This window comes from Pelobates fuscus, chromosome 4 (assembly GCF_036172605.1).
Source record: "Pelobates fuscus isolate aPelFus1 chromosome 4, aPelFus1.pri, whole genome shotgun sequence".
Lineage (NCBI taxonomy): Eukaryota > Metazoa > Chordata > Amphibia > Anura > Pelobatidae > Pelobates > Pelobates fuscus.
Window position 1 is genome coordinate 15,102,578 of NC_086320.1, and position 27,887 is coordinate 15,130,464.

A 27,887-nucleotide genomic window follows, 5' to 3' on the forward strand; every position below is an offset into this window, starting at 1 on the left:
CAAAGTGAAATTTAAATTTCAGATCAAAATGTCCTTAAATCTAAATTACCCCATCCTTAAGGGGTTAAATATAGTCTCCTCCTTTACTGTGTTGATTCCCTTTATGTATTTAAATATTTCTATCATATCCCCCCTATCTTGTCTTTCCTTCAAGATATACATGTTAAGTTCCTTTAACCTTTCCTTGTAAGTTTTATCCTGCAATCCATGAACCAGTTTAGTAGCCCTTCTCTGAACTCTCTCTAAGTATCAATATCCTTCTGGAGATACGGTCTCCAGTAATGCGTACAATACTCAGAGTGAGGTCTCCCACTTCCCTCTTTCTACTGCTAATACCTCTCCCTATACAACCAAGCATTCTGCTAGCATTTTCTGCTGCTCTATTACATTGTCTGCCTACCTTTAAGTCACCTGAAATAATCACCCCTAAATCCCTTTCCTCAGATGTTGAGGTTAGGACTCTATCAAATATTATGTACTCTGCCCTTGGGTTTTTACATCCAAGATGCATTATCTTGCACTTATCCACATTAAATGTCAGCTGCCACAACTCTGACCATTTTTCTAGTTTAATCATTTGCCATTTGGCTTATCCCTCCTGGAACATCAACCCTGTTACATATCTTAGTATCAGCAGCAAAAAGACACACCTTACCATCAAGACCTTCTGCAATATCACTAATAAAAATATTAAAGAGAATGGGTCCAAGTACAGATCCCTGAGGTACCCCACTGGTGACAAACCCATGCTTCGAATATACTCCATTGACTACAACCCTCTGTTGCCTGTCACTTAGCCACTGCCTTACCCATTCAACAATATTGGAATCCAAACTGTCAGGATCGGGACAGGGATCCAACACGCAGAGTACAAACAGTAGCCAGATACGTATACCGGACCTTAGAATGGCCGGACTAACGTAAGTAGTACAGTATAGAATGGTCAAAGACAAGCCGAGGTCGAGGGTAACAGAAGACAGGTAAGCGAGAGACAAGCCGAATCAAGGGTAACAGAGATAAGCAGAGTAGGTAAACAAGCCGGGTCAAAACCAAAAGGGATAATAGAATACACAAGCACTGAGTGACTAGAACAAGCTAGAATCACGACAGGGCAATGAGCTAATGAAAGAAGCTCTGTTAAATACCCTGTTCAGAGCAGTAACCACGCCTCCGAGGCGTCCTGATTGGTCCTGCAGCAATTGACTGACAGGTCGTTCCCGGGGGAGTGTCCTGATGACTACTTCCTGCCTAGATGCTGTAAAAGGCAGTCACTCCCTCGCGGCCGGCCTAGCATGACCGGATGGACCGCGGGGAAGGGAGCCATCAGACCGTCTGGATGGAGGAACAGCTAAGTCTCTACCTCTTTCGGAGGTAGAGACCACAGGTACCCTGACACAAACTTAAAGATAGCAATTTATTAATAAGCCTTCTATGTGCAACAGTGTCAAAAGCCTTATCGAAATCTAGGTAAGCAATGTCTACTGCACCACCCTGATCTATTATTTTAGTTACCCAATCAAAAAAAATCAATAAGATTAGTTTGGCATGATCTCCCTGAAGTAAACTCAAGTTGTCTTTGATCTTGAACATCTAAAAATACATGGATTTCAATAGTGATGTCGCGAACATGACATTTTCCGTTCGCGAACGGCGAACGCGAACTTCCGCAAATGTTCGCGAACGGGCGAACCCGGCGAACCGCCATAGACTTCAATAAGCAGGCGAATTTTAAAACCCACAGGGACTCTTTCTGGCCACAAAAGTGATGGGCCACCACCCACCTGAGCGGCGGGTGGGGGCCCTAAATACCAATAGGGGGGGTACACCAATTGTCCTCCCCCCTGCCCCCACCCCTGATCGGCGGGTGGGGGCCCTAAATATCAATGGGGGGGGGAAACCTATTGTCCTCCCCCCCGGCCGCCACCCCTGAGCGGCGGGTGGAGGCCCTAAAAAAAAAATGTTGTCGTCCCCCAGGTGACTAGGGGTCCCCAAACCCCTAGTCACCCCCTCCCCCCCCCCAAAAAAAATGATCCCCCTACCTACCCCCCTCACCCTAAATATATGAGGGGGGGGGTTCAATAAAGCTAAAAACCTGTAAATAAATAAAAATAAACTTACCATTAGATGTCTTCTTTTTTCTAAAATCTTCTTTCTTCAGCCCCCAAAAAGGCCAAATAAAAAGTCAATATAACCGTCGCACTTTGAAAAAAAAAAAAACAAGCGCAAAAAAAATTAATCCTTGTTCACTCTTCGATGGCACGCCGCGTACTGAGCTCCGCAGGGCGGGTCAAGGCTTATAAAGCCTTGCCACGCCCTGCAATACGGCTTAGAACACTCTGATTGGTTGGTTTAAGCCAATCAGAGTGCTCTGTGTCATTTTACACAGCGTGGGAAAATACCAAAGAACTTTCCCACGCTGTGTAAAATGACACAGAGCACTCTGATTGGGTGGCTTGAAATCCACCCAATCAGAGTGCTCTGTGTCATTTTACACAGCGTGGGAAAGTTCTTTGGAATTTTTTTTTTTTTTTTAAAGTGCGACGGTTATATTGGCTTTTTATTTGACCTTTTTGGGGGCTGAAGAAAGAAGATTTTAGAAAAAAGAAGACATCTAATGGTAAGTTTATTTTTATTTATTTACAGGTTTTTAGCTTTATTGACTCCCTACTCATTATTTTTAGGGTGAGGGGGGGTTGGTAGGGAAATATTTTTTTTTTGGGGGGGGGGGGGGGGGGTGACTAGGGGTTTGGGGACCCCTTGTCATCTGGGGGGGGGGGACACATTTTTTTTAGGGCCCCCACCTGCCGCTCAGGGGTGGGGGTCGGGGGGGGAGGACAATAGGTCCCCCCGCTATTGGTATTTAGGGCCCCCACCCGCCGCTCAGGGGTGGGAGGACAATAGGTCCCCCCCCCCCCCCCATTGGTATTAAGGGTCCCCACCGGCCGCTCAGAGGTGGGGGCTGGGGGGGGGGGGGGAGGACAATAGGTCCCCCCCCCCCCCATTGGTATTTAGGACCCCCACCCACCGCTCAGGGGTGGGAGCCGGAGAGGGAGGACAATAGGTCCCCCCCTATTGGTATTTAGGGCCCCCACCCGCCGCTCAGAGGTGGGAGCCGGGGGGGGGGGAAGGACAATAGGTCCCCCCCCTATTGGTATTTAGGACCCCCACCCGCCGCTCAGGGGTGGGAGCCGGAGGGGAGGACAATAGGTCCCCCCCTTATTGGTATTCAGGGCCCCCACCCGCCGCTCAGGGGTGGGGGCCAGGGGGGAGGAAAATAGGTCCCCCCCCTATTGGTATTTAGGGCCCCCACCCGCCGCTCAGGGGTGGGGGCCAGGGGGGAGGACAATATGTCCTCCCCCCTTTTTTTACTTTAGGGCCCCCATCCGCTTACTACCTCCTTACTACCTTTCTTGTGAATGGGCACAACACTTGCTTACTTCCAATCTTCTGGGACTACTCCTGTTAATAAAGGTACAAAGATTTGAGGAATGATGTAAGGTCAGAGTGCTCAAGCTCCCTGATCATCAAATGTCACAATTATCATCTCTAGCTGATGACCCATTGAGTACTTACCGGGGTAATGACTGTGAGGTCAGGAAGGTGACTTCCTCCAGCACATGGGTGGTTGCTCAGGAGGACATCTCCTTCTTTCAGGTCATCCTGAAGATTTCGAAGCTATGTTTCAATTACACAAAAGATACAGCAGAAATGTAGTCAGTCTGGATACGTTTGTGCTACATATTGTCTGATACAGACACATCCCAAGCAAATTTTCTCATAATACTCTATTTGTTAATCTTTCCATTTACTTTTAATTAAACTGGATGACATATAAAGGTGGTGGATTGAAATAAAAAGAATAGGAATAAATCACTGAAAACTATTTACTACTGATCATTTATTAAGTATTGCTTTGTATAATTTTTACGGATTTTATTGCTTGATAAATACGTAAATTAATTATGAATTAATACAAAATGGATGTTAAACTCCAGCCTGAGTATTCCGCAAGCCTGGAATCTAAACCAACAATATCTTTTTGAGTTATTTTAGGTCTGATCTCACCTGGAACTGGACAGCTTCTTGCATTGCACCCAAGTGGACGGGTATATGGGGGGCATTAGACACCAGACCTCCATCAGGGCCAAAAAGAGCACATGAAAAATCCAAGCGCTCCTTGATATTGGTGGATATGGCTGTCCTTTGTAAGATACGACCCATTTGTTCTGTAAAACAGTCAGAAGTACAAACTGTAAACTAAGAAAAAACACGTGCAGAAAAAAGCCAGATTGGACAAAAGTATTGAATAGTAAAGAATAGAGGAGCATGGGGATCTGTAATGACCTGCAATGCTCATGAAGCGATGGGAGAAGATGGACAGCTGTATCGTGTCAAGCTCTGTCCCAATTGGTCGCTGATGCTCACTTCCTACTGAGATCTGAATATCTCCATATTCTGTAACAGTGGCTGTGCAATTGGGTTCAACAAGGATGGTGCTGTAAGAAAAAAAAAAAAAAAGAGGCCATATTTGGACTTCTTAAACGTCTACAGTCATCCAATAAGAAGCAGTAGGAGGCTTCCTGCCTCCATGTTACATGTCATGTCAATGACAAGTATTTAGAGACCAGTAATGTAACTCCTGAGTTTTAGCTTGGCTGAGGAACTGCAAAGATCAATAGATGGCCGGGTCACTGATTGCCAAGCATTTACCAAGTTTAATCCTTATTGATTTGAAATAGGACCCTCTTGGGGAAAACAATCTGAAATCCCAAATAGTTGCAGAGCCATTAAATTTCCATTGAGTTGGGGAATAGGGAGTCACCAAATGTCCATAGAGTTAGGAAATGGGGAGTCACTGAATTTCCATATGGTTGGGTATGGGCAGCCACTGAATCTCTATAGGGTTGGGGAATACAGAGTCACTTAATTTACAAAGGGTTGGGGAATGTGGATTCACTGAATTTACATAGAGTTGGGGAATGCGGAATCACTCAATTTACATAGAGTTGGGGAATGCGGAGTCACTGAATTTACATAGGATTAGGGTATGGGGAGTTACTAAATTTAAATAGTGTTGGGGTATGGGGAAATGTTGGGCAAATGGTTTGCTTGAGGACACCAAGTCATAGACAAGAGTTTACCAGTCATCTAGATTGTTACATGATCAGTAAAGTCACCCACATTTTATTCAACATAGTAAAGGAGGACGCATCATATATTACTTATTTTAATTATACTGGAATTACTGGTAAACTCTTTAGGCCGGGGGGCGGAGCCTAACACCGTACCGGAGCAGTCGCCATTGCTCAGAGCTCCGACGAAATTTTTCTAAAATCCGCTGACATCGGGGCCATACAACGAGCCCGGTGATCCCCAACAGCGACGCAGCACTCAGACCACCCCTCCAGTAAAGCTGATGCCGTTCTTTTCCACACCCGGCACGAAAACTCGTAAACGAGGCGGTAAGGCCTACCGCGCGGGCGGACGATACGGAGAGCGGGAGGAGAGGGACTGGCCGTGGCAAATCTCTGCCTTTGGGGATCTGCAGTCATACCAGCCTAGAGAAGGTGAGATGGGACGGAAAACCCCAAAACCGACCCCGGCCGCCGTGAAACCGCGGCTGGACATCAGCCAAATGCTGCAAACACCCAGGGCATCGCAAGCTCCCACCCCCTGTGGGGCCTCACCAGTGCCCTCAGACGAAGAACCCACATATAACAGCCCCTCACCTGACCCCCGTGGCCCAGAACCTTCACTGGCACCAAAGGACTGTACCCCTGCCACGAAAGGGGATATTCAAAGCATGCTGGCAGGCCTCCAACATAATCTCAAACTAATGTGGGAAGCGGATCTGGCAGCACTCAACACAAAAGTCCAAACAGTGACCGCACGCACTCAGGCCACGGAAGGGGCCATAACAGACTTGACACACAGCATCCACACAATGGGCGACAAGATCCAGCAAATACAAACTGCCCAGGACAATCTTGCTAACCACGTCCACCTTCTGGACGACAGGAGCCGGCGGAAAAATATAAAGATCAGAGGGGTACTAGAATCTGTGCCACTGGAGGAACTGCCTCATTATGTTAGACGCCTAGTAACAGAGATAATGCCGACAAAACAGGCTAAATCTTTTCAATTTGATGGGGTGTACAGAATCTCCAAGTCGCCGCAGGCACCCAACACAGCATCACGAGACATTATACTCAGATGTCAAACGATGTCAGATAAACTAGGGCTATTGGCTGCACTTCGGGGCAAGACCCCATTGGAGTTTGAATCATGTCGTCTTTCATTCTTCCAAGACCTAAGCAGAGCCACGCTCCTCTGGCGCAGGGACATGCAAACGGTTACTAAACCGCTACATACCGCTGGAATAACCTACAAATGGGCAACCCCCAGAACTTTGTGGGTGACTGCAAATGGAGAACAACACAAAGCCACGAACCCCCAGGAAGGCCAAAGTATACTGGACTTTTTAGGACTCCCACGCCAGAGCCGCACGACGGCTACACAGCCTCACCCTCAAACGGCAATAGCTGACAAAGCTCCAATCTTCCGGCCCAGAGAGGCGAAAACTCCTAAGACATGAACTGAGACCCTTCATCGGCTCCCTGTACTTGATCCGGTGGTCCGGTACCAACAGTACGGACCTGTCTTACCTCTCGACTATGCTTATTATGTTTATTACGCTTATTATCAGTTTATATTAAGTTTGGTTATGTGTTAGAAAATGCAAACACACTGATCCCCGGGGGCGAAGATGGGACCTTCACGGGGATGCTCTTAGCTGCTCTGGTAACGACCCCCCCCCCCCCCTCACCCCTAGGATATGGGGACATGCACACAGAGAGCCGCCAACCTTACACTCACACCAGACTGCAACTAGCGCCACGACGCTATACAGCAGCACACGACAATCTAGGCTCTACACTACATGATAGGATTGACATAGTTGTGCCTATTTAATGGCGAAAAATAGCACTAACACTCGACCACAATATATTGTGAGGGTGCGTATCGCCCTCAAGGCCACCACTCGTTATGACATCCCAGAATGTAACGCTATATAAGCTAACCACTAGTTGTTTAATTAGTTGCTCTCCGCACAGATACTAGACGGCACTGTTTGGAAAATTACCCATTTAACTGAGCATACCAATATTATAACGATTATGCCTCATTGTTTTATTTGCTTAGTCTGTTTAACCTGTACGGACAACTTTACTGTTAAACTTTAAAAAAAAAAAAAAAGAGGCTGCTACTCTTGGGAATACATGCAACTATTGTGTACACTTAAGCAAACTGTATGTTTTACATGCATTAACCCATCACTTTATTTTCTGTACTGAACCATCATATGCCTCAATAAAAACAAAGATTGACAAAAAACTCTTTAGGCCAATGGGTCTGAAACCTTTTCTTTAAAGGTACCCAGATTATGTACATTACATAGTATGGCAACATCGTCTCCAAATTCAGTGACCCATTCCTCAAGTTAAATAATTGTAGATTATGCTAGCTTTAGTGTACCTATAATCTTAATTTTATTAATGACAGGAGGCGAGTATTTGCTTAAGTCTCTCTTTACTAGAACTCCACAGCAGCACAGAAAAAACAACCAATCCGAAAAAAGTTAGGTACTATAAAACTCCCCTCCCCATGCATCATTTCCTCTTTCAAGCTGCGACAAAACAGAATAAAAGGCAGAGAACATCATGGGGAAGAAATGAAGTCCTAGATACGATGAATATAACGATGTCCACCATCCGAGAGTAACCGTCAAACTAGATAGTGTTGATGGACTGTAAACTGAAACGAGAGAAAAACAGAATCGAACAGGTTGATTATCCAATTAAATGTACTCAGAATAAACATGTAGGTACCCAATGTAGCAACCAAAATTAACCCTAATATGTAGATATCCCAACCCTACTTATGAAAAGAAACACAGACATAATGAACAAGCGACCGGTATCAGAGACAACAAACAGAGTTGCATACGTACCTGATAATCTAAACTATAACATTAAACAAGGGAGGGACAAGAATGGGTGGGAAATACTCGCCTCCTGTCATTAATAAAATTAAGATTATAGGTACACTAAAGCTAGCATAATCTACAATTTTATAACATGACAGGAGGCTTCGTATTTGCTGTTTCAACGCTCAATTCACCAATCCAACGCTGTTTGTGTCGCTGGTATCTATTGCAGGAAATATCAGAGTAATCCTAATTGAACATTCCAAGTTCGATAATTGACAGTAGACGGATAAAAGAAAATGCCAGCCGACGAAGCATCTCAATTACGGAAAAAAGTACCATCCGCTGGTAAATCCATTGTATGTGGTTGCGACTTGTTTCCTAGCAGCCGGTCCATGAGCTGGCAAGCTGACCTATCAGCCACCTTCCTGTAGTTTTAATATCAAAGGTCAAGTTCGGACCTGGGGACGCGAGAAGAAACTGTCACCCTGTCACAACTCATGATCCGTATGGCCGGTCCTCCGATCGTGCCAGGGATATTCGGCGATGCGGTCTTGCAGGTAGATCTCCAATTTCAAGGAATGCGCCCAAGTCCACTACCAAAATCGCATTAGAAACCGAGGAGGATCTTTCGTTCCTTCCTGTCCTACCCGGTGATATGTCTCATCCGAGAATAATTTCATAATGCAGGCAAAAGCGTGGCCAAACTAGCCGTATTCTAAGTGATTCTAAGATTCCAAATGGACTGAGTAAACCTTGGACGCAGAAGAGAAAGACTCCAAAGGACGTCCATTCAGGGTTCCGAACTGAACTTGTGTGGAAGGACGGTGGTCGACTATACTGGGAATAGCGAATCCTGGAAACCTTCAAAGGAAGGGAAAAGCCAACCGGAACGCAGATTTCCATCCAGCAATGCCCTCATCAAAGAGTGAAAGATGTCTGTAGGAGTCGGGGTACACCAGGTACCTCCGTAAAGTCTCATAGATCCTCTCGACGGTAGTTGAAAAAAGGGGGTAGCGCGAATCCAAAAACAGACGGCTCCCGTGAGGGATGAATAAAGTATAGACGAAGGGTCCTCCATCTCCGAACCATGTTCACCAGGTATGCGCTCCGATTTTATCCCAAGATCGTAAAGACCGGAGAAGTCAAGACAAACGAGGATTCCTGATTTACCATATGACCCATACGTACGGTTTTACCTTCAGACCGGGCAATAGTCCTTCCTTAATGTTGTTACCCGAGCAAGGCGGTGCCTGTTTGCTCCATGAAGGTCTCCGTATCTCCCGACATCTTGACATGGGGGAAACTTTCTGCTCAGTTTGCTAGTAATGGTCTGGATATCTAAAACAGAAAGCAAACTCTGTATTATATGGTGCCGAATATGCCAAAAACCTGCACTCTCAAAACACCGGAGGACCATCCGTTAGTGTACCATCTCCAGGAGTGTGTGTAAATAAATGGGAGACTCCCCCCGTTATACCTCTGAGTATTTCTCGCGTGTTTTACAGCAGCCCGGATCCAGTAGATCCATCACGGGAGATAGAATAGAGGGATCTAGTCCAAACATGTAATACTTGCATGACCAGGCAGTCCTCTAGGACGAAGCCAGTAGCGTGGATGGCAGCTCTAATTGAATTCCGGAGGGACGCCCCTCTATGTAGTCATCAATGTCTTGCACAGGCACAAGCCTGTGTGATGAACAAATGGCCGGTACTGTAGAGCGTCGAGTGCATGAAAGAGCCGCGCTCTCTACTACTGTGATCGCATACCGTGAGAGCGTCCGGGTGCTAGCCTGAGCGGGCCGCACCCGTTAATAACCAACAGCAGAGTCTACATCCGAGACCGGTTCTCTCTATGAGAATGGGTCCACCCAACTTGTACTTTGTATCCAGCCCAGTATCTGGTTGATGACGAGTGAGGGGCTGCGCCCTCTAATAACAAATCAGTATCCGGTTCCGTATGAGAGGATTCGCCCACTGTTCCTGAAAATAAATATACTCGGATCGAGGTGATGGAGGGCCGCACCCTCCTGTGGTGCAAACTAGAGTCCCTAGAGATTCAGGGCGACCAAAACCGTAGGGCGCACCAATTACAAATGTCAGCATAAGGCTGAGGGCAATCTGGGAAACAAGGAATGGAAAACTATCAACCGACTATCCGGATCCCGTGCGCGCGCGCGGGGTCCTGGTAGGCTGTTGGTAGTCCAAGGAAAGCTGGAGACGTTCTCCGCAATCCACGAGTGCCCGGGAGGTCGGAGGAGACCAAGTCAGGCCTCACGACGACCCGAGCGAATAGGAAAAGGAAGTCATGAAAAAAACAAAACAAAACAAAAAAGCAACAATAAAAGTAGATCCCACTGGACAGGGCCAGGAGCTAACCTAACGCAGGAAAAAACTACCGAACCTATAAGGACTCCGGGAGGCATATACAGAGTAGATGGTAAAGACAAGGGAAAAACACAGCTTTCTCCTGAAGGAGTCTGAATACCGGTCCCTGCCGGTGCGAAGTTCTCCTTGGAGATGTGCAGTCGCCGGTTTGGAGTAAACCGTGGATGTGTCCGGGGTCTTCATAAGAAACTTTGCCCTTCAGGCATGAGGTTTAGGGCCTTCACCCTTCCCGCCATATTCAGATGGCCGTATACTGGTGTCCTCTCGAACACTATGGCAATGGTGTTTGCCCGGACACCTGCCTATCTCCATGTCACTGGTGTGCACTGGGTTTTCCTCAGTGATATTACCCCAGGCCTGCGGCCAAAAGGGGTTCGGTACCAATAGCGTAGGCCCGTCCTTAGGGCATAGTCTCAGCAGGTCAAACGAATGGACACAGAAAGGTTAGCCAAGCAAATAGTCACAGGCATAGCCGGCCATCCGAGTAGGCACCGACATAGCAGGCTATCCAATGGGGCACAGACATAGCAGGCCATTTTATTGGGCACAGGTATTGCAGGCCAATCTTATGGGCCAGACCTAGCAGGCCAATCTTATGGGCACAGACATAGCAGGCCAATCTTATGGGCACAGACATAGCAGGCCAATCTTATGGGCACAGACATAGCAGGCCAATCTTATGGGCACAGACATAGCAGGCCAATCTTATGGGCACAGACACAGCAGGCCAATCTTATGGGCACAGACACAGCAGGCCAATCTTATGGGCACAGACACAGCAGGCCAATCGTATGGGCACAGACACAGCAGGCCAATCTTATGGGCACAGACACAGCAGGCCAATCTTATGGGCACAGACATAGCAGGCCGTTCTTATGGGCACAGGCATAGCAGGCCAATCAATGGGGCACAGACATAGCAGGGCATACCCCGGTGTTGTATTCCGACAATAGCAGGGGGTCAATCTGTGTAGAGCCCCCTATATGTGTAATGAAAACCAGGGAAACTAGGGTGAAATAACTCCAATATGCAAACCCAGGCAGAGGTAATGTGTCTACAGATATACAGGAAACTGTTAGACCTTAATGCTTGTGGCCAAAAATAAGGATATCCTGTTGCAGGAAAACTCAGAAGTACAGGGTGTATTGCCTACAGGCTGTTCTCCAGCCCTTGAAGAAATATAGAAGTAAAAATATATAATATATATGCTTCATCACATAATTGCTATATGTCTCTATATGGATATGCACCCTGAGCAGGGTGGGAGGTGGTCCTCCCAGACTGCCAGCGAATTAGGTTGGGGTCTGAATACACCCTGACTATAGATGGGGGAGGAGAAAGCCCCTCCACAGACCTCCGCCAAGAACGGTACTGGCGGGGAAGGAGCTGCGCGTGGGCACACCCCCCCCCCCCTCCCGCACATACGCGGTCCGCGGGCGGAGGCGGCCGCAGTGAAGCCTCTACGTGGAGGAAACGATCCGACCACCGGGTACTCGCGCTCACTCGCGAGTACCCCTGCGACCGCGTAGAACACACAGGACCCACGTGGTCCGCGGCGGAGACGGCTGTTGCGAAGCAGCCATGTGGGAAAGAAGATCCGGTCGCCGGGTACTCGTGCTCACTCGCGAGTACCCCTGCGACCGGGTAAAACACACGGGACCCACGGGGGGGGGGGGGGGGGGGGGGGGGGGACGGCTGCAGCGAAGCAGCCACGTGGGAAAGAAGATCCGGCCGCCGGGTGGTCGTGCTCACTCGCGAGCATACCGGCAGCTGGAAAAAACACACTGGGCTGGCGGAGATGAACTCCGCGGTCCCCGATCTTGGGGGACAGAGGAGGCAAATGCTTTGGAGGTAGAAGCAGCGATGAGCCGAAGTACAGACACCGAAGAAAAATCCCACAAGGCCTATAACCTACTGCATTTACAGGAAAAAAATCCCATAAGCACAAAACACACTGCATTATAAAAAATAAAATGCCACAAGGCCTATAACCTACTGCATTTACAGGAAAAAATCCCATAAGCACAAAACACACTGCATTATAAAAAATAAAATGCCACAAGGCCTATAACCTACTGCATTTACAGGAAAAAATCCCATAAGCACAAAACACACTGCATTATAAAAAATAAAATGCCACAATGCCTATAACCTACTGCATTTACAGGAAAAAATCCCATAAGCACAAAACACACTGCATTATAAAAAATAAAATGCGACAAGGCCTATAACATACTGCATTTACAGGAAAAAATCCCATAAGCACAAAACACACTGCATTATAAAAAATAAAATGCCACAAGGCCTATAACCTACTGCATTTACAGGAAAAAATCCCATAAGCACAAAACACACTGCATTATAAAAAATAAAATGCCACAAGGCCTATAACCTACTGCATTTACAGGAAAAAATCCCATAAGCACAAAACACACTGCATTATAAAAAATAAAATGCCACAAGGCCTATAACATACTGCATTTACAGGAAAAAATCCCATAAGCACAAAACACACTGCATTATAAAAAATAAAATGCCACAAGGCCTATAACATACTGCATTTACAGGAAAAAATCCCATAAGCACAAAACACACTGCATTATAAAAAATAAAATGCCACAAGGATAAAACACTGTATATAAAAATAAAATGCCATAAGGATAAAACATACTGCATTATAAAAATAAAATGCCATAAGGATAAAACCTACTGTATATAAAAATAAAATGCCATAAGGATAAAACCTACTGTATATAAAAATAAAATGCCATAAGGATAAAACATACTGCATTATAAACATAGAATGCCATAAGGAAAAAACATACTGCATACAAAAGTAAAATGCCATAAGGATAAAAATATTGCATTTACATGAATACAATCCCACATGGATAGAACATACTGCATAATAAGAATAGAATCCCACAAGGATATAACATACTGCATATAAGAATAAAATCCCACAAGGATATAACATACTGCATATAAGAATAAAATCCCCTAAGGATTACAACAATACTGCATTTATAAGGCTAAAAGACTGAATATAAGCAATAAAAACCCAAAGCCACCCACTATAAGCAGGAGGCAGTGGTACTCTGACCTGTACTGACTGCAGAGCAGCAAAGAAAGAGGAAATGATGCATGGGGAGGGGAGTTTTATAGTACCTAACTTTTTTCGGATTGGTTGTTTTTTCTGTGCTGCTGTGGAGTTCTAGTAAAGAGAGACTTAAGCAAATACGAAGCCTCCTGTCATGTTATAAAATTAGCTAAAAACTCCTAACATTTCACTAGTAAATGTCACCATTAACATTTCCACTATTTCTCATACCTGTTTTTGTCAATTATGATGGCCGGCCCTTGAATGGTGTGATCACATGCCAGTTCTTGCAGGAGATACACTGAGGTGTCCTTATACCCATCTTCAAAGTAACATTTAGTGACCTATACAGTAAGGGCAGAAACCTATTGGGTTAATAATGCTGCATATGGGAATTATTTGTATGAGGAAGCACGGAACAAATTAAAAAGTGTTCTTAAGTACTCTAATGAAGACACAAATTATAGTGTTGCACACAGAAAAGTATTGTTGCAATTAAAATTGTAGCAAAGTGGAGGTAAAAAAAAAACAACAACTTAAGTCCAACCTATCAAGTCTGTTGATCCCAAAGAAGGTGAAACCCCTACATGAAGCAACATGTCGTTCTGTACAGAAGGGAAACACTTAATGGGTGACATCAGAAAACACTTTTTAAAAGAGGTGGAGAAGGTGTAAAGTCTGCAGAAAGAGGGCGTTTTTACACAAATGTCCAATGATTTAGACATGCTCAGTTGTTCTCATCACAGATTCTCCAGATGGCCATCTATCGAGGGAGAGGAACCTGCAAAATGTGAACCATTACAGAGACAGAGATACATGTTTTTTAATTCACATATTTAGCCTTATATAAGACAGTTTACTTAATTTTTTTATTCCATTTTTCAAGTTATCCCCCCCGTTCAGATGAAAAAGATCTTAGTGGTTTTAGTGACTCTTATTCCAAAGGGCCCCTAGACTTGAACACCCATTGATACATTTAATGACAGAGAAAGAATACCAACAATGACAAGCACGTACGGTCTCCACGCGGGCAGGCTGTCCGCTAGGCTTGATACAGCTCTCACAGCGGATACCAGTGCTACCAGTTCCCCGGACACGGATGTCGTCCACTACAATGTTACGAGATGGAATCGTGAAGCCAAACTCTGTCATGTATCTGTGAGTGATTACATGCATACATCTAGATTCTCAGTACAGCTTGTATAATAAAATATTATCTTCTAAACTCTAACCAATTTCCTAATCTTCAAACACAAACAGGCAAAGAAATGCAAGATGCAAATGAGCCAATAAAACCCGCTTCCCTACCCTTTGCTCCACTGGTGTGTGGTCTTCACTTTGCACAGTAACTAGCTCCATACTACCCTCTGCATCTCTGAAGAGGGACTTAATGGTAACTCTCATTCTCCCACCCCATATGCTTCCTAGGTTTCAAATACATGTAATTTTTAAATTAAAACAACAATAATGAAAAGTTATAAGCCATTAATTGACAGATAATGTAGCAGACCATTAGTAATACGAAACTTGGTCACGGATAACACTATACTCCATTTATTTTAATATTCCTGCTGTGGGTTTTATTTACCAAACAGTGAAAGTTCATGAACTTAAAATCAAATTAAAAAATTTACACCAGAACAACAAATAAAATAAAAATCCATCTGTATTCCAGAAGTATTAATATAAAATACAAACACTAAATCTCAACTGTTAAAAGAGAATGGTCCATAAAAGAGGGTACCTAATAATTAGCATGCATTCAATTTGATTGCCAGTTTTTATGGACTTTTATATAGAGTTAGGAAGAGGTCCAATTTTAGTCCATTAACATGTTTAACACTAGTTTTATCCCCATTATCTCACTATACATCTTCACCTGGAGCAGAAGGCCTTTCTGAAATCACCGACTCGACATGAATCGGCAGTTGCAGGGTATCCCTTGGAGGAGCACATGAGGGAACAGTCTGTACCCTCATATCGCAGATGTAAGAACGGCTCCGAGTCAATCTGAGACCTAAACAAGAAAAACAATCCATTTGTTCCCAGAGACATGCTGTGCTCGTAATATGCAAATAAGTAAATTGGAGGCCTTAGCAAATTGCATGTAGGTCTCTACAGAAATGTTCCTCAAAGGTTTCCTCTCTCACTCATTCCCTCTAGATTGTTAGCCAAGCTCTTTTTATACCTCATTTTTATGCTGTACCCAATTCCATCTAGATTGCAAGCTATTTCTATACCTCATATTTTCCCTCCACCCCATACCATCTAGATTGCAAGCTTGTATGCCAAGCTCTTTCTATACCTCATTTTTACTGTCGTAGATTCTCTGTATATTATAAGCTTATAAACTCTATATGTTGTTTCCCCCTGTACCCATTCTCTGTAGATTATAAAATTTATACCACGTGTTTCCCCTGTACCCATTCTCTGTAGATTATAAGCCATCTCGCTTTATACCACGTGTTTCCCCCGTACCCATTCTCTGTTGATTGTAAGGTGGGCTCTTTCTATACCTCGTGTCAGTGAGCTTGTCATTATCTTTAAGTGTATAATCTCAGTTAGCCGAACTTGGTGGCACCCATCCCTAATTTGAATTATGCTGCCATCGTGTCACCTGTGAAATCCTTGCTTTTGTAGTTCCTCAATACACTGTTTCTCGAGTGCAGCAATGTGCTCCTCCAGGTAGCGGTAGGAATTTGCGTTATACACCATGGAACAAGGTTCCTGTGCCTCATGTACAACATCGGCAAGAGCCATGCCAAATGCTGAGAGGATGCCTCCATACCTATTCAATGAAAAATATGGTGAAATCAACCAACTGTGGAAAACCAGCATGTAACAAAAAAATGGTATGGGTGACAGTAACCTTCCAGCCTCTTACAGCTGCCCGTTGCTGGAATGAGCTAGTGGCTAAAACAAAGTATATTCTCCACCTTAGCCGTATCTGCTGCGGGCGACAAGCTGCAAGCTGCCATGGACCCTAATTCAGTGTTAAACGGTTAAAAATAATTGCTTAACACTGAATGGAGGGATAGCACCAGGGAACTCCAAGCACCACGGAACTCCAAGCTCCATAACTACTCCAATGAAATAAAGTGGTTATATTGCCTAGAGTGTACCTTTAAGTATTGATATCAATATCTGAACAAGCATAATAATATGACATTTGGTCACGGATAACTCTATACCAATCCCCTATGCTTCACAATAGATTAATTACAAATATCAAGATCTGATCAAATTATGGTGGAAGGGGCTTGGGAAGACCTCCCTATGTCTTTCCCATGTAGGTGATGCTCCCCAATGGCCAAACTCTAGAAACCAACAACCCCGATAGTTGTCGGTGGATTTAACAGAGATCTCTTTAAGAAGTTGGAACATACTTGTGGATAAACACGGATTTCATCCCTAGCGAACGAGCAATGGCACATGCGTGCTGACCCCCAGCACCCCCAAAGCAGGACAACACATGGCGGGATGTGTCATGACCTCTGGCCTGAGCAAAAAAAATAAAACAAAAATACCACAAGTTGTTACAAAATAACATTATGGACAAAAAAATAACTTTATTATAAAAATTGTTTAAATACAGGAGTTCGGGCTAAGATTGTCGCAAGGGTTTACATAAAAGGCGTTGAGAGCAGAATCTATGATAAAATCATTGTTTACGTGATAGTAAATGAGAGCTCTCTGCAAGTTCCAAAGGACAGGCTATGTTTCCAGTGTGCATGACCATGCTTTCACTATATAATCCCAGAAATATGATGCAGTGAACCATAGAAACATAGAATGTGATGGCAGAATTTGGCCCATCCAGTCTGCCCAGTTTTCTAAATACTTTCATTAGTCCCTGGCCTTATCTTATAGTTAGGATAGCCTTATGCCTATCGCACGCATGCTTAAACTCCTTTACTGTGTTAACCTCTACCACTTCAGCTGGAAGGCTATTCCATGCATCCACTACCCTCTCAGTAAAGTAATACTTCCTGATATTAGTTTTAAACCTTTGTCCCTCTAATTTAAGACTATGTCCTCTTGGTGTGGTAGTTTTTCTTCTTTTAAATATAGTCTCCTCCTTTACTGTGTTGATTCCCTTTATGTATTTAAATGTTTCTATCATATCCCCCCTGTCTCGTCTTTCCTCCAAGCTATACATGTTAAGATCCTTTAACCTTTCCTGGTAAGTTTTATCCTGCAATCCATGAACCAGTTATAACCAGATATAAAGACTCTCAGTGATATGCTTTCAGTTTGGCTACTCTGGCCTTAAATGTAAAATTCCCTTTAACCCCTTAAGGACACATGACATGTCTGACATGTCATGATTCCCTTTTATTCCAGAAGTTTGGTCCTTAAGGGGTTAAATGTACGTACTTTGAATTTTCACATTAGTAAATAACCCATTCTCTGTCACTGTGGTAAACACTAATCTCAGTTAATTTAGTGTTGAAAAAATATATATATATAAAATTGAATCTAATGGCAAAAATATTTAATGCAAGAGAAATAAAAATCTGACTTTGGAAACCTGGATTATTTTGTCTGTATCTCATAACAGAAAATATGGAATTTCCGATTCAGAGTTTTGAAACCTGCCCACGTTACCTGGGTGAGCGACCTGATTGGCCGACACATGGCTTCATTGGCTACTCTAATAAAACCCATAGCCACTTCCTCTACGGTCAGAGACTCTCCTGTACCCATCCTTTCAGACTGGAAGAGGTTAATTTCAGCCGTGAGTTCCTGAAACATACGCAACGTGTCATCTTTAGAAAGCGGCTGGTCCTCTGAAGGGCCGAAGATTCTGGGAAAGTAATCTGGAAGGAGTCGGCCTAGGCACAGATTGGCATCAGTGACGGTTAAAGGGCCTCCTGGAATGATTGGAAGGAAGATTCTAGTTAGTGATAAATAAACAAATTAAGGTCCCCCCCCCCCTCCCCAGAGTATAGGAGGATACAATTATAGAAAAGAAGAAAAAAAACTACTCAGTTAAAAATGATCCTACTGTATATAAAACAAACAAAAACAAGAAAAAAAATCCATTACCTTTTCTGTAACAAGCTGGGCCAGGGTGAGCACCTGCTGATTCAGGGCCAACCACAAACAATCCTGATCTGTAATTTCAATATTGAGTCATTATAATCATTAATGCATTATCTGCTGCACAGCTAGTTCACAGCTCCTCCTTAAACATGCAAACCTTCCCCTATCAATATGTAGGTCAAAGCCTTGACCCTGCTCTTAGCACCCGATAGATAACATAACACCTTCTATTCCTGTATTTTATCTTCCTTTACTCCCAAAAATCCCACCAATTATCCCAACAGAAATAATGACGGTATCACTGCCCTGCGTCATGTACTATTATACCTGCCCAAAGCAGACACATTATTCTCCTTAACCGGTTACCTCCAGTTTAAAGTGGACATTAAAAGGGAAATTCTGGGGTGGGCACCACAGAGGGTGGTAGCCTATTAGTAGCTCCCTATTCACAAACCAAGTGAGAAACATAAATACTTAGTTTCACTCACTTATGTGAATTTGGAGCCATTGATCGGTTGAGAGCTCCTACAGGAAGGCTTCCTGTTTAAACCCTCAGAGGAATAAACAAAGTGCCGGGGCATAACTTTAACTTCGGGATTAAAATGTTCATTAAAAGGTTTAACCCCTCGAGGTAAGTCAGAATTTTAGACTTCTTCATTCTGGTGAAGAGGAGGCTTTCACAAAATCCCTGTAACCCCCACCTGAAGAAGAGCATGGAGCCTCCTCCTGCAGCCACCGTGTTCACATCCAGCTGTGGGGCTTGGATACTGATTCCAGCTGTTATGGCTTCAAACACATGTTCATATTCTCCGGCATATCTGCTGACGTCTGTGGACGTTCCTGTTAGTGTGAATGAGACATTGTACAAGAAAAAATGATTGGAATTGCATAAACCAGAGATAGCAGAGCTGGTAAGTGTGCCAATTGCAGTATCTCTAGAAACAAACCTCAGGCTTGTGATTTCAACCGCAGTATAGCCTCTCACCCAGCCATTAAACAAACATCCCTCAAAAGGCCAGTCTTGCCCACAAGGTTATTATTATTATTATTATAGTGCCACCATATTCTGCAGCACTTTACAATTATAAAATTGGGATATTTGACAAGTGATTGACATACAGAATATACCATAAGACAAGAGGCGAAGAAGACCCTGCACAGATAAGCATACAGTCTATAAAAAAGGGGTAAAGACAAAAAAAAGAAATAACAGCATGTCAGAGGGGGTAGGGGTTGATGGATAAGATACTTGTGTCAAAGTAAGCTGGTAACAAGTGTTGAGTGGAATGAGAGAGTGAAGGAAGCAAGGGAACCGACGGTCAATTGTAATGAGAGAAGGGTCAGCCAGGAAGATGTTAGATTCTCCTAAACAGGTCTTTGACTTCTTATAGGACTGGAGGCTAGAGGACAGTCTGATGGCAATATCAAGTAGTAGGTAAACATAGGGACACAGGTTTGAAACATATATCCACCTACCTCAAATCCTCATAGATTGGTAGCTCATTTGAGCAGGAACTTCATCTCTACATTTTTTTCTATGATTAATAATGTAATTAAAAAGTGGTAAGGATTATGTTGGTACTATATAAACTATAATCGTGTGTCATTTGGGTTTGTGCAGTTTATTTTACAACCACTAGATGGAAGCACCTTGCATTTTTCTTTTTTTAAATATTATGATGAGAGCAACCTCATGTGATACCCCTGTGAATTAATTCTGTGATAGATACAGGCGTGCTGCAAGGTTCCAGAAACGCTTAATGCTTGAACCCTAAGGAAAATTGAATGGACAATACTCTAATAGAGTGGAGGGCAATGGCATGCCATGACATCTCCCCACCTTTCTATATTATTTGTACCCATGAATAGCATGCGATTGGTGCTCTCTGGGATCTCAATGAAAGCACAGTCAGAAACAAGCACATGTTGCTCAGCAGGTATTCAATGCAATCACCACACTACCTAACTAGTAGGCTGTTGGAGCTCTATACTACTATGCTGCATTCTTCTAACACACTGCAGCTTTGAGAGCTACCGAATGGAAAATGAAAACACAAATTTAACTTGGGTGTCAATAAATATCAGCACCATTAATGTAACAATACTACCAGGTGTGTGACTAGTTAATTACTCAATGGAATTTTATGTACAATAAAATAAAACTTCATTTTAGGAACTTACAAAAACACCCACACTATTCATTCCTCACCTCCCATATCAAAACCAATGACAGGCTGTGGGTGATCATGATTATAGGTGGTGATAGCGTAACCAACAACGCCCCCTGCTGGACCCGAGAGGATAGCGCGAGACCCACTGAAGCTGTGCATTGGTGTCAGCCCCCCATCTGATTGCATGAAGAGCACTTGCAAATCCTGTGGAAGAAAAACACTTTCAGGCTGTTGAATAAAGAACCTGCTTTGGCGGGCAGTGCACTGTTAATTCAAACCATAACCAAGTTAATTAATAATATACGGTGACATTGGCTTTGAGGTATAGGATCTATTCTGCCTGGTCTCAGTGTGAAAGTTCCTTTATTGGGGGTCTCATTGCCCATTATGAAATGGAACATTGGGAGAGATGGATACAATCTGGTTTGTATGTTGTGTTAGCCCTATAGAGCGTAAAAGCTACAGTATGTATAACTCATTTACGATATCTCACAAAGGAACACAAATCAACGCAGGAAAAAATGACAAGAGGAAAGTATTATTATCACGTGGCAGGAACTCATTCCAGAAAAGCATGCAGACAGTCAACCATTTCTGTTTGTTGTTAAAAACCAACATCAGAATAGGGGATTAAATGTGGTCAAAGTGGTTAAAGGTAATAGCTCAGCAACACAACCGCTTCAGGGACTTGAAGTTGTCATGGTGCCTTGAGTTTGTATGTGCAGCGTCTGGCTATGGACCGATGCACATATGGAGATTTATACTACAGTAGTGGTTATGGTGCTCTTCTCCCCAAAAAATAAAAAGAAAATTGGTAAAACTCCCCTCGATTTCATTGTCAATTTCTCCCTCAGCCCGATCCTTCATCGCTGACATCACTCCCCCTCTAGGAACGGCTGTCAGGGAGGGCAGACTAAGGGGAGGATATGGAAGCATGAAGGAGGGTGCTGCCATTGGCAGTCTGTTGACAGCATGCCGTGCGTGTGGATGGTAGGCGCCAAACATGCACAAAATTAACTGGGATAACTGAAAGTCCTTGCCTCTTACCTTTAGCCGATTTTGAAATCCATTGCTGAACCCATCCAGATATCTTTGTATGCAGGGGGTGAGATATGCATCAGCACAGGCTGTATACCCACGGGGGACCATGCGAATCATTGGCATCACCTCTGAAGACAGCGACACATGGGTAAATCCCAAAGAACGGGCCAGCTCTCCTATCTGACGCTCATGTTCCGACCACCTAAGATATTTTAGCATCTCGTCTCATAAGTGTAATACTCCAATTCAAAAATGTTACAATAACCACTGAAACCACTATTCTCATAACACTAGAGGGCTATGTATCCTTAACGCTGTTGAGTAGTTTCACAGTTGGCGCATTTAGAAAACTTATTTTTCAGACCATTAGTAGCAAAGTATTTGAATGAATTGGCTGCATATTCACTAGCTATTAGATGACCGTGTATGATAATAACATTAGCTACTCAAGTCAAGATTAGCTGTAGAATGACAAGATTCTATTTAAAGTGATCCAGGGCCTTGGTGTTAGAGATACTAAATAAGCAAATAATAAGGGTAAAGTAGAGAGCAAGCCTCATGGATGTTAAAGCTATGGCAGAGACTGACATTAAATACAGATTCACTAGTATATTCAGATCGATATTCTCACGTGTAAGAATGCATGAGGACGACAGCCAGGCTCCGTATCCCACGGGACAGCACACCCAACAGCTCGACCTTCAACTGCTCCAGGTTGACCGGTTCCCAAACTTCCAATGAATCTCCTGTGGAACCTAAACATAGGAATTTCTACGACTTCAATGCAGAACGGTAAATTGAGAATATATTTACTGTAGTGATGTCTTAGGGGAGGGATTTATAACATATGGAGGAACTAAACCATAGAATAGTGGAGCAGTCACCATGGAAACCAAGGACAAGCTTCTGTAGTTTGCATTGTAATTGTCCACTTTTAGGGTTTTGTGCCAATTTTCCCTTTCTATTTATAAACTCCCCATTTTGTGATTGTGGATCTCTGTAAAAAGATATTGGACTTCAGTGAAAAACTTTAACACTAGGATTGGACTTTTCTTGTGAATAATACATTCTACAATGTATACCCAACAAACATGCAAGTAAACCCAGAACAAACCATATATCAATAATTGAAAGACAGAAATACCTGTCCTGACAGTAAGTCAGGATCCAGTTGCCTCCAGTTGACCTTTTAGAAATCACTTAAATAAAAGCTGACTAAACTATAACCGCTACTCACCTACAAATGATTTTATGCATGGGTCCTTGGGGAGACCACAGTCTTCACGCTGCAGGACAACTCGTTCCTGTACCTCAATAACCTCCTCATAGAGAACGTCGGGCATTTGGATTTCCTGAGGACAGAGGACCACGAGATGTCACAGAGGATGATTTGCAAACACTGTAGCATTGTGATGACAGCTGCCATCGTGTTATATTCACAGTGACAAATAATAAAGTGATGGTTCAGCTTGTCAAAGAGGTTTTTTCTTCATTGTTAAGCATTTTGTACAAGACTTGTATAACTCTTAATTACCTTCTGGTGTTTGTTTGTCTGTTTTAATTAATCTGGGCACAGATTAAATATCTCATCGTCAGGCTCTAAAACAGCCACCTAACAGCTAATTAGCTAAACTGGACAAACGTCAGGTGCTGCTTGTGTCAATCACATGGACACTAATCTACAGAAGGCTAGAAACAGTGTTTTTTTTGTTTTTGTTTAATTGGTTTCTCCCAAGTCACTAAAGTGGTTATATTTACACCATAATAATGTAAAAATTATCCTGGAAGGAAGGGCACATCTAAAGATCCAGCAGGTGTGGACTACAGCTGTCACACACATATACACAAGAGGATTGCACAAAGGAACCTAAATTCCACAGTATTATATGATTCTGTGAAGAGAAGTAGATTTGTGTCAATACAAAGAAGAGTTATTGTTAAGTATTGTATATATTGTTATATTGATCCGGTTGGATGGGATACAAGACAAGATATTATGTTTCAGATGACATGCATCATACAGCTGACATGCATCATAGGATTTGAAATTTGTTGATAAACTTTTATAATAATATATTGAAAGCTATTTTATTATAGGTATATATGTGTGGCAGAACCCCTGCCTGTTCGTGGATTCCTTTTTTATATTAGGTGTATGTTTTCGTGTATTGTGCCTGTTTCCCATTCGGGAGTGCTTCCACAAAGGGAATCCATTCCCATCCCGAACAGGGACCACCCCGAGATCTCATTCAGAATGTTAGGTTAGAATGTTCTCACCTCGTCACATAAGTGGCAAACCGCAAGGGAAACAATTAATAAGCACTTCCTGGGTGGCCCCCATTTCATTAGATGAACGCCAACCAGGGGAAGCGTTCATGGGTTGTTTCCCGGCCTGTTCATTCCCCGAACAAGGACCTCCCCAGCGCCCCATTAGAACGTTTGCACAAATTAATCAGAACGTTCGCACTTGCAACATAGGTGTGAAACAGCAAGGGAAGTATTTAATGAATGCTCCCCTGGTTGCACGCCATTCGTACCGACGAACGTCGGGAAAATTGTGCAACCATGACTTCCTGTTTCGCAGGGGTATAAATAGGAGATAACACATAGGCCAAATTCCCATAGTCATTCATCACAATGGGTAAGACCAACGGATGTAGCTGTGATGTGCATCAAAAGGTTGTTGAGCTTCACAAAATTTGAAGTGACTATCAGAAAATAACAGAAGCATTGAAAATGACAATTTCCGCCATTAAGGCAATAATAAGAAGTTCCAGTCAGCTGGAAATGTTATGAATCAACCTGGAAGAGGACATGTGTCTATATTGTCTCAACGCAATGTATAATGATGGTTCAAGTGGCCACAAAATCTCCAAGGATCACAGCTGGAGAATTGCAGAAGTTAGTTGCATCTACAATTCAACGTCACCTACATCACCACAAGTTGTTTGGAAGGGTTTCAAGAAAAAAGCCTCTACTGTCATCCAAAAACAAATTCAACCAACTTCAGTTTGCCAGACTATACTGGAAGTTCATAATGGGATCGGCTTCTATGGTCAGACAAAACCGAAATAGAGCTCTTTGGCAGTAAACACCAGAGGTGAGTTTGATGCACACAGAGGGATAGCCATATGGAAAAGTACCTCATGTCCATGGTTAAATATGGTGATAGTCCTTTAATGTTTTGGGGCTGTTTTTCTAACAGATGACTTGGACATTTTGTTAAGATAAAAACAGCATTATGGACTCTATTAAATAAATACCTGACTACCTCTGCCAGAAACCTTAAAATGGGCCGTGGTTGGATCTTCCAGCTGGACGAAAATGGTTTACTGATCACAAAATCAATATCCTGGAATGGCCATCCCAGTCCCCTTACTTGAACCCCACAGAAAACCATGAAATGAAGAGGAGAGGCCACGAGCGTCAATGAAAGGGACACTATAGTCACCAGAACAACTACAGCTTAATGTAGTTGTTCTGGTGAGTATAATCATTGCCTTCAGGCATTTTGATGCAAACACTGCCTTTTCAGAGAACAGGCAATGTTTACATTTCCCCTAGGGACACCTCCAAGCGGCCACTCCTCAGATGGCCACTGGAGGGGCTTCCTGGCTCAGGGCTGCACAGTAGGCAGCTCTGCCGTTCAGCGTCCACACGCTCTGCATGGGGATGCTGAATTTTCCTCAGAGATGCATTGATTCAATGAATCTCTATAAGGAGGTGCTGAACGGTCACGATGGCCCCCTTGCCGATTTTAGCCAATCCAATGTTTTCCCCATGGGAAAGCATTGGATTGGCTAAAAATCGGCAATTCTTATGATGTCACAAAGAGGGCGGGGCCAGTGCCGGCGGACCAGCGCGGTGCTGGATATAAGGTGAGCTTTTCATGCTTTTAAGGGGGGTAAGGCAGGGAGAGGGGGGGAAACCACCTAAATGGTGGGTTTTGCACTAAAGGGTCAGGGATACATGTTTGTGTTCCTGACCCTATAGTGATCCTTTAAATTTTAAGGATCTGGAGAGATTCTGTATGGAAGAAATGTCTCAGACCCATTGCCATATATTCTCCAAACTCATCAGGATTCATAGGAGAAGATTCAAAGCGGTTTTCTTGACAAAGGACAATAGTGCAAAGTATTGACTAAAAAGGCGCCACAAATACAGACTGTTGTTTTTATTGGTAAACCTGTGTTTTTTGTTTGCAATTGTTTGATATCCATGAAAGTAGAACATTTTTGTGTATTTTTTTTTTAAAACTTTAAAATAAATAGTAAAGGGTGATTAGCTGCTCTAACTCATCCTTCAAACCTAGTGAATATGGTAGCTGACTGTATCTAAACACATCCAATTTTCTATTTACAGTTTTTGCTACACAATATGCTTAAACACAGTGATTTGTAACATACCAGGTCAAAGATCTTTGGTCGAGACTGGTTCCCGATATGGAGAAGGTCCCGAAAGCCACGGGTAATGAGCAGTGCAATACGTTCCCCTTTCCTCTCCAATAAGGCATTGGTAGCTACAGTGGTTCCCATCCTTATCCATTCTATGTGGTTGGTATTGAGTGGGCAATCACGTGGGAAGGCAAGCTTGGTTTCCTGTGGTATACAGAACTACAAAGTCAGTGGACTCTTCTGGGAATTCTTCAATTCTTTCAGCAACATAATGAATATTATACAGACAAAACACTCATCACCCACTGAATCACTAACTAACAAAGTCAGTCACAGAGTGAGATGTCACACAACAATCACCTAGAAGTACCAACAATCCATGCCAGGCTCTACCACTTTGTCAGATACACTGTCAGATAGAACAACTAACTCGCACTACAATTACACTTATTCAGATCACCGGTAAAACTATGTCTTTAGAATATTTTATTTTATTACCAGCTATTTAACTTCATAATTGGAGAGAACTTGCAATTTGTAAAATGTTTGGTTTTCAAGACAAATACCAGAATAGCCCACCTGTTACATTATTGAGATTGACAAACCATTATAGGAATCCCTATGGCCCAGGTATCTCAAACTCTGGCCCTCCAGTTGTTGCCAAAACAATTCTTAAGACTCTCTGGCTATCTATTGCATTCATATTTTTATAGGAGTTGCAGGCCATCAACATCTGGGGAATTAAAGTTTGAGATCCCTACTGTAGCCCCTGTGTCTCGTACCTCCTCCAAGATCCGACGTATACCCTCTGTAGGGGCATCTTTATAGTTTGCCGGATCCTCGGACAGCAACTTCATTATACGAACTTTCCCCCCAGGGCACCGAGCGAAGACATCTGTGAACGTACCACCTCGATCTATGGCAAACTGGAACTTGTGTGGACCGTCCATGGTCACAGATCTGCCCTGTCTGGTGAGAAAAACAAATCATGGGGCATGGACGATCAGATGGAACATTTACATGCTTATAGCTCGGGATTTATATAATTAAAAAGCATTGCCAAACAGGAAATAAGCATGCAGCCTACGAATAAGGAGCACGGATTAATACCCTGGGCATTTGTGTCTAATTTACTCACAGCATAGCATTCAACAGTCTCAGATCTGCTGTAGGAGCATTGCGAATATAGATAATGCAAAATTAATGTGATAAAAACCACAATTAAAAAAAATGACAGTATTAAAACTAAACAATTGAAGTTATAGTGCATTGATTTTTTTTTTATTTAATATTCATTTTCATTTGATATAGAGCAGATATATGATATGCATTGTGAGTATATACACATTAAAGCACTATCACTTTAAATTGTTTAACATTGACACTGTATTTTTTTTAAATTGTGCATTATATAAGTTTTCATTAATTTTCCATTTATATAGATTCACAATACTCTTACAACATATGAATTAAATACAGTCTGGCTCATTTGGCACTACCACTATATAATTTGTCTCATACATTGGTATTAGTGTATTAGGACCCACCGATATTGGAGTATTGTGAAGTGGTGGTGGGCTTAAATGACACTGTAGGCACCCAGGCCACTTCAGTTCATTGCAATGGTCTGGGTGCAAAGTCCCATGTCCCTTAACCCTACAGTGGTAATTAGTGCAGTTTCTGAGAAACATTAATAATTACCTCTGAGGGTTAACGCCTCCTCTAGGCTGTCTACCAGACAGACACTTGAGAGACTTCCGG

At 43.2% G+C, this 27,887-nt stretch overlaps 1 protein-coding gene across 1 annotated transcript in view; it reads right to left on the reverse strand.

Annotated features, from left to right (window-relative positions):
• Positions 1-27,887, reverse strand: part of OPLAH (5-oxoprolinase, ATP-hydrolysing) — a 42,690-nt gene that overhangs the window by 12,066 nt on the left and 2,737 nt on the right. The window contains exons 3-19 of the mRNA XM_063450995.1: positions 26,909-27,095; positions 26,139-26,330; positions 22,970-23,084; positions 22,364-22,487; positions 21,739-21,934; positions 20,730-20,895; positions 19,222-19,360; positions 18,524-18,591; positions 18,083-18,348; positions 16,861-16,973; positions 16,092-16,262; positions 15,354-15,491; positions 14,492-14,630; positions 13,706-13,818; positions 4,345-4,496; positions 4,066-4,226; positions 3,574-3,675 (exon numbers count right to left, since the gene is read on the reverse strand). Coding sequence (XP_063307065.1) covers positions 3,574-3,675; positions 4,066-4,226; positions 4,345-4,496; positions 13,706-13,818; positions 14,492-14,630; positions 15,354-15,491; positions 16,092-16,262; positions 16,861-16,973; positions 18,083-18,348; positions 18,524-18,591; positions 19,222-19,360; positions 20,730-20,895; positions 21,739-21,934; positions 22,364-22,487; positions 22,970-23,084; positions 26,139-26,330; positions 26,909-27,095 — 2,542 coding nt within the window. The remainder of the gene's footprint in view (positions 1-3,573; positions 3,676-4,065; positions 4,227-4,344; positions 4,497-13,705; positions 13,819-14,491; positions 14,631-15,353; positions 15,492-16,091; positions 16,263-16,860; positions 16,974-18,082; positions 18,349-18,523; positions 18,592-19,221; positions 19,361-20,729; positions 20,896-21,738; positions 21,935-22,363; positions 22,488-22,969; positions 23,085-26,138; positions 26,331-26,908; positions 27,096-27,887) is intronic.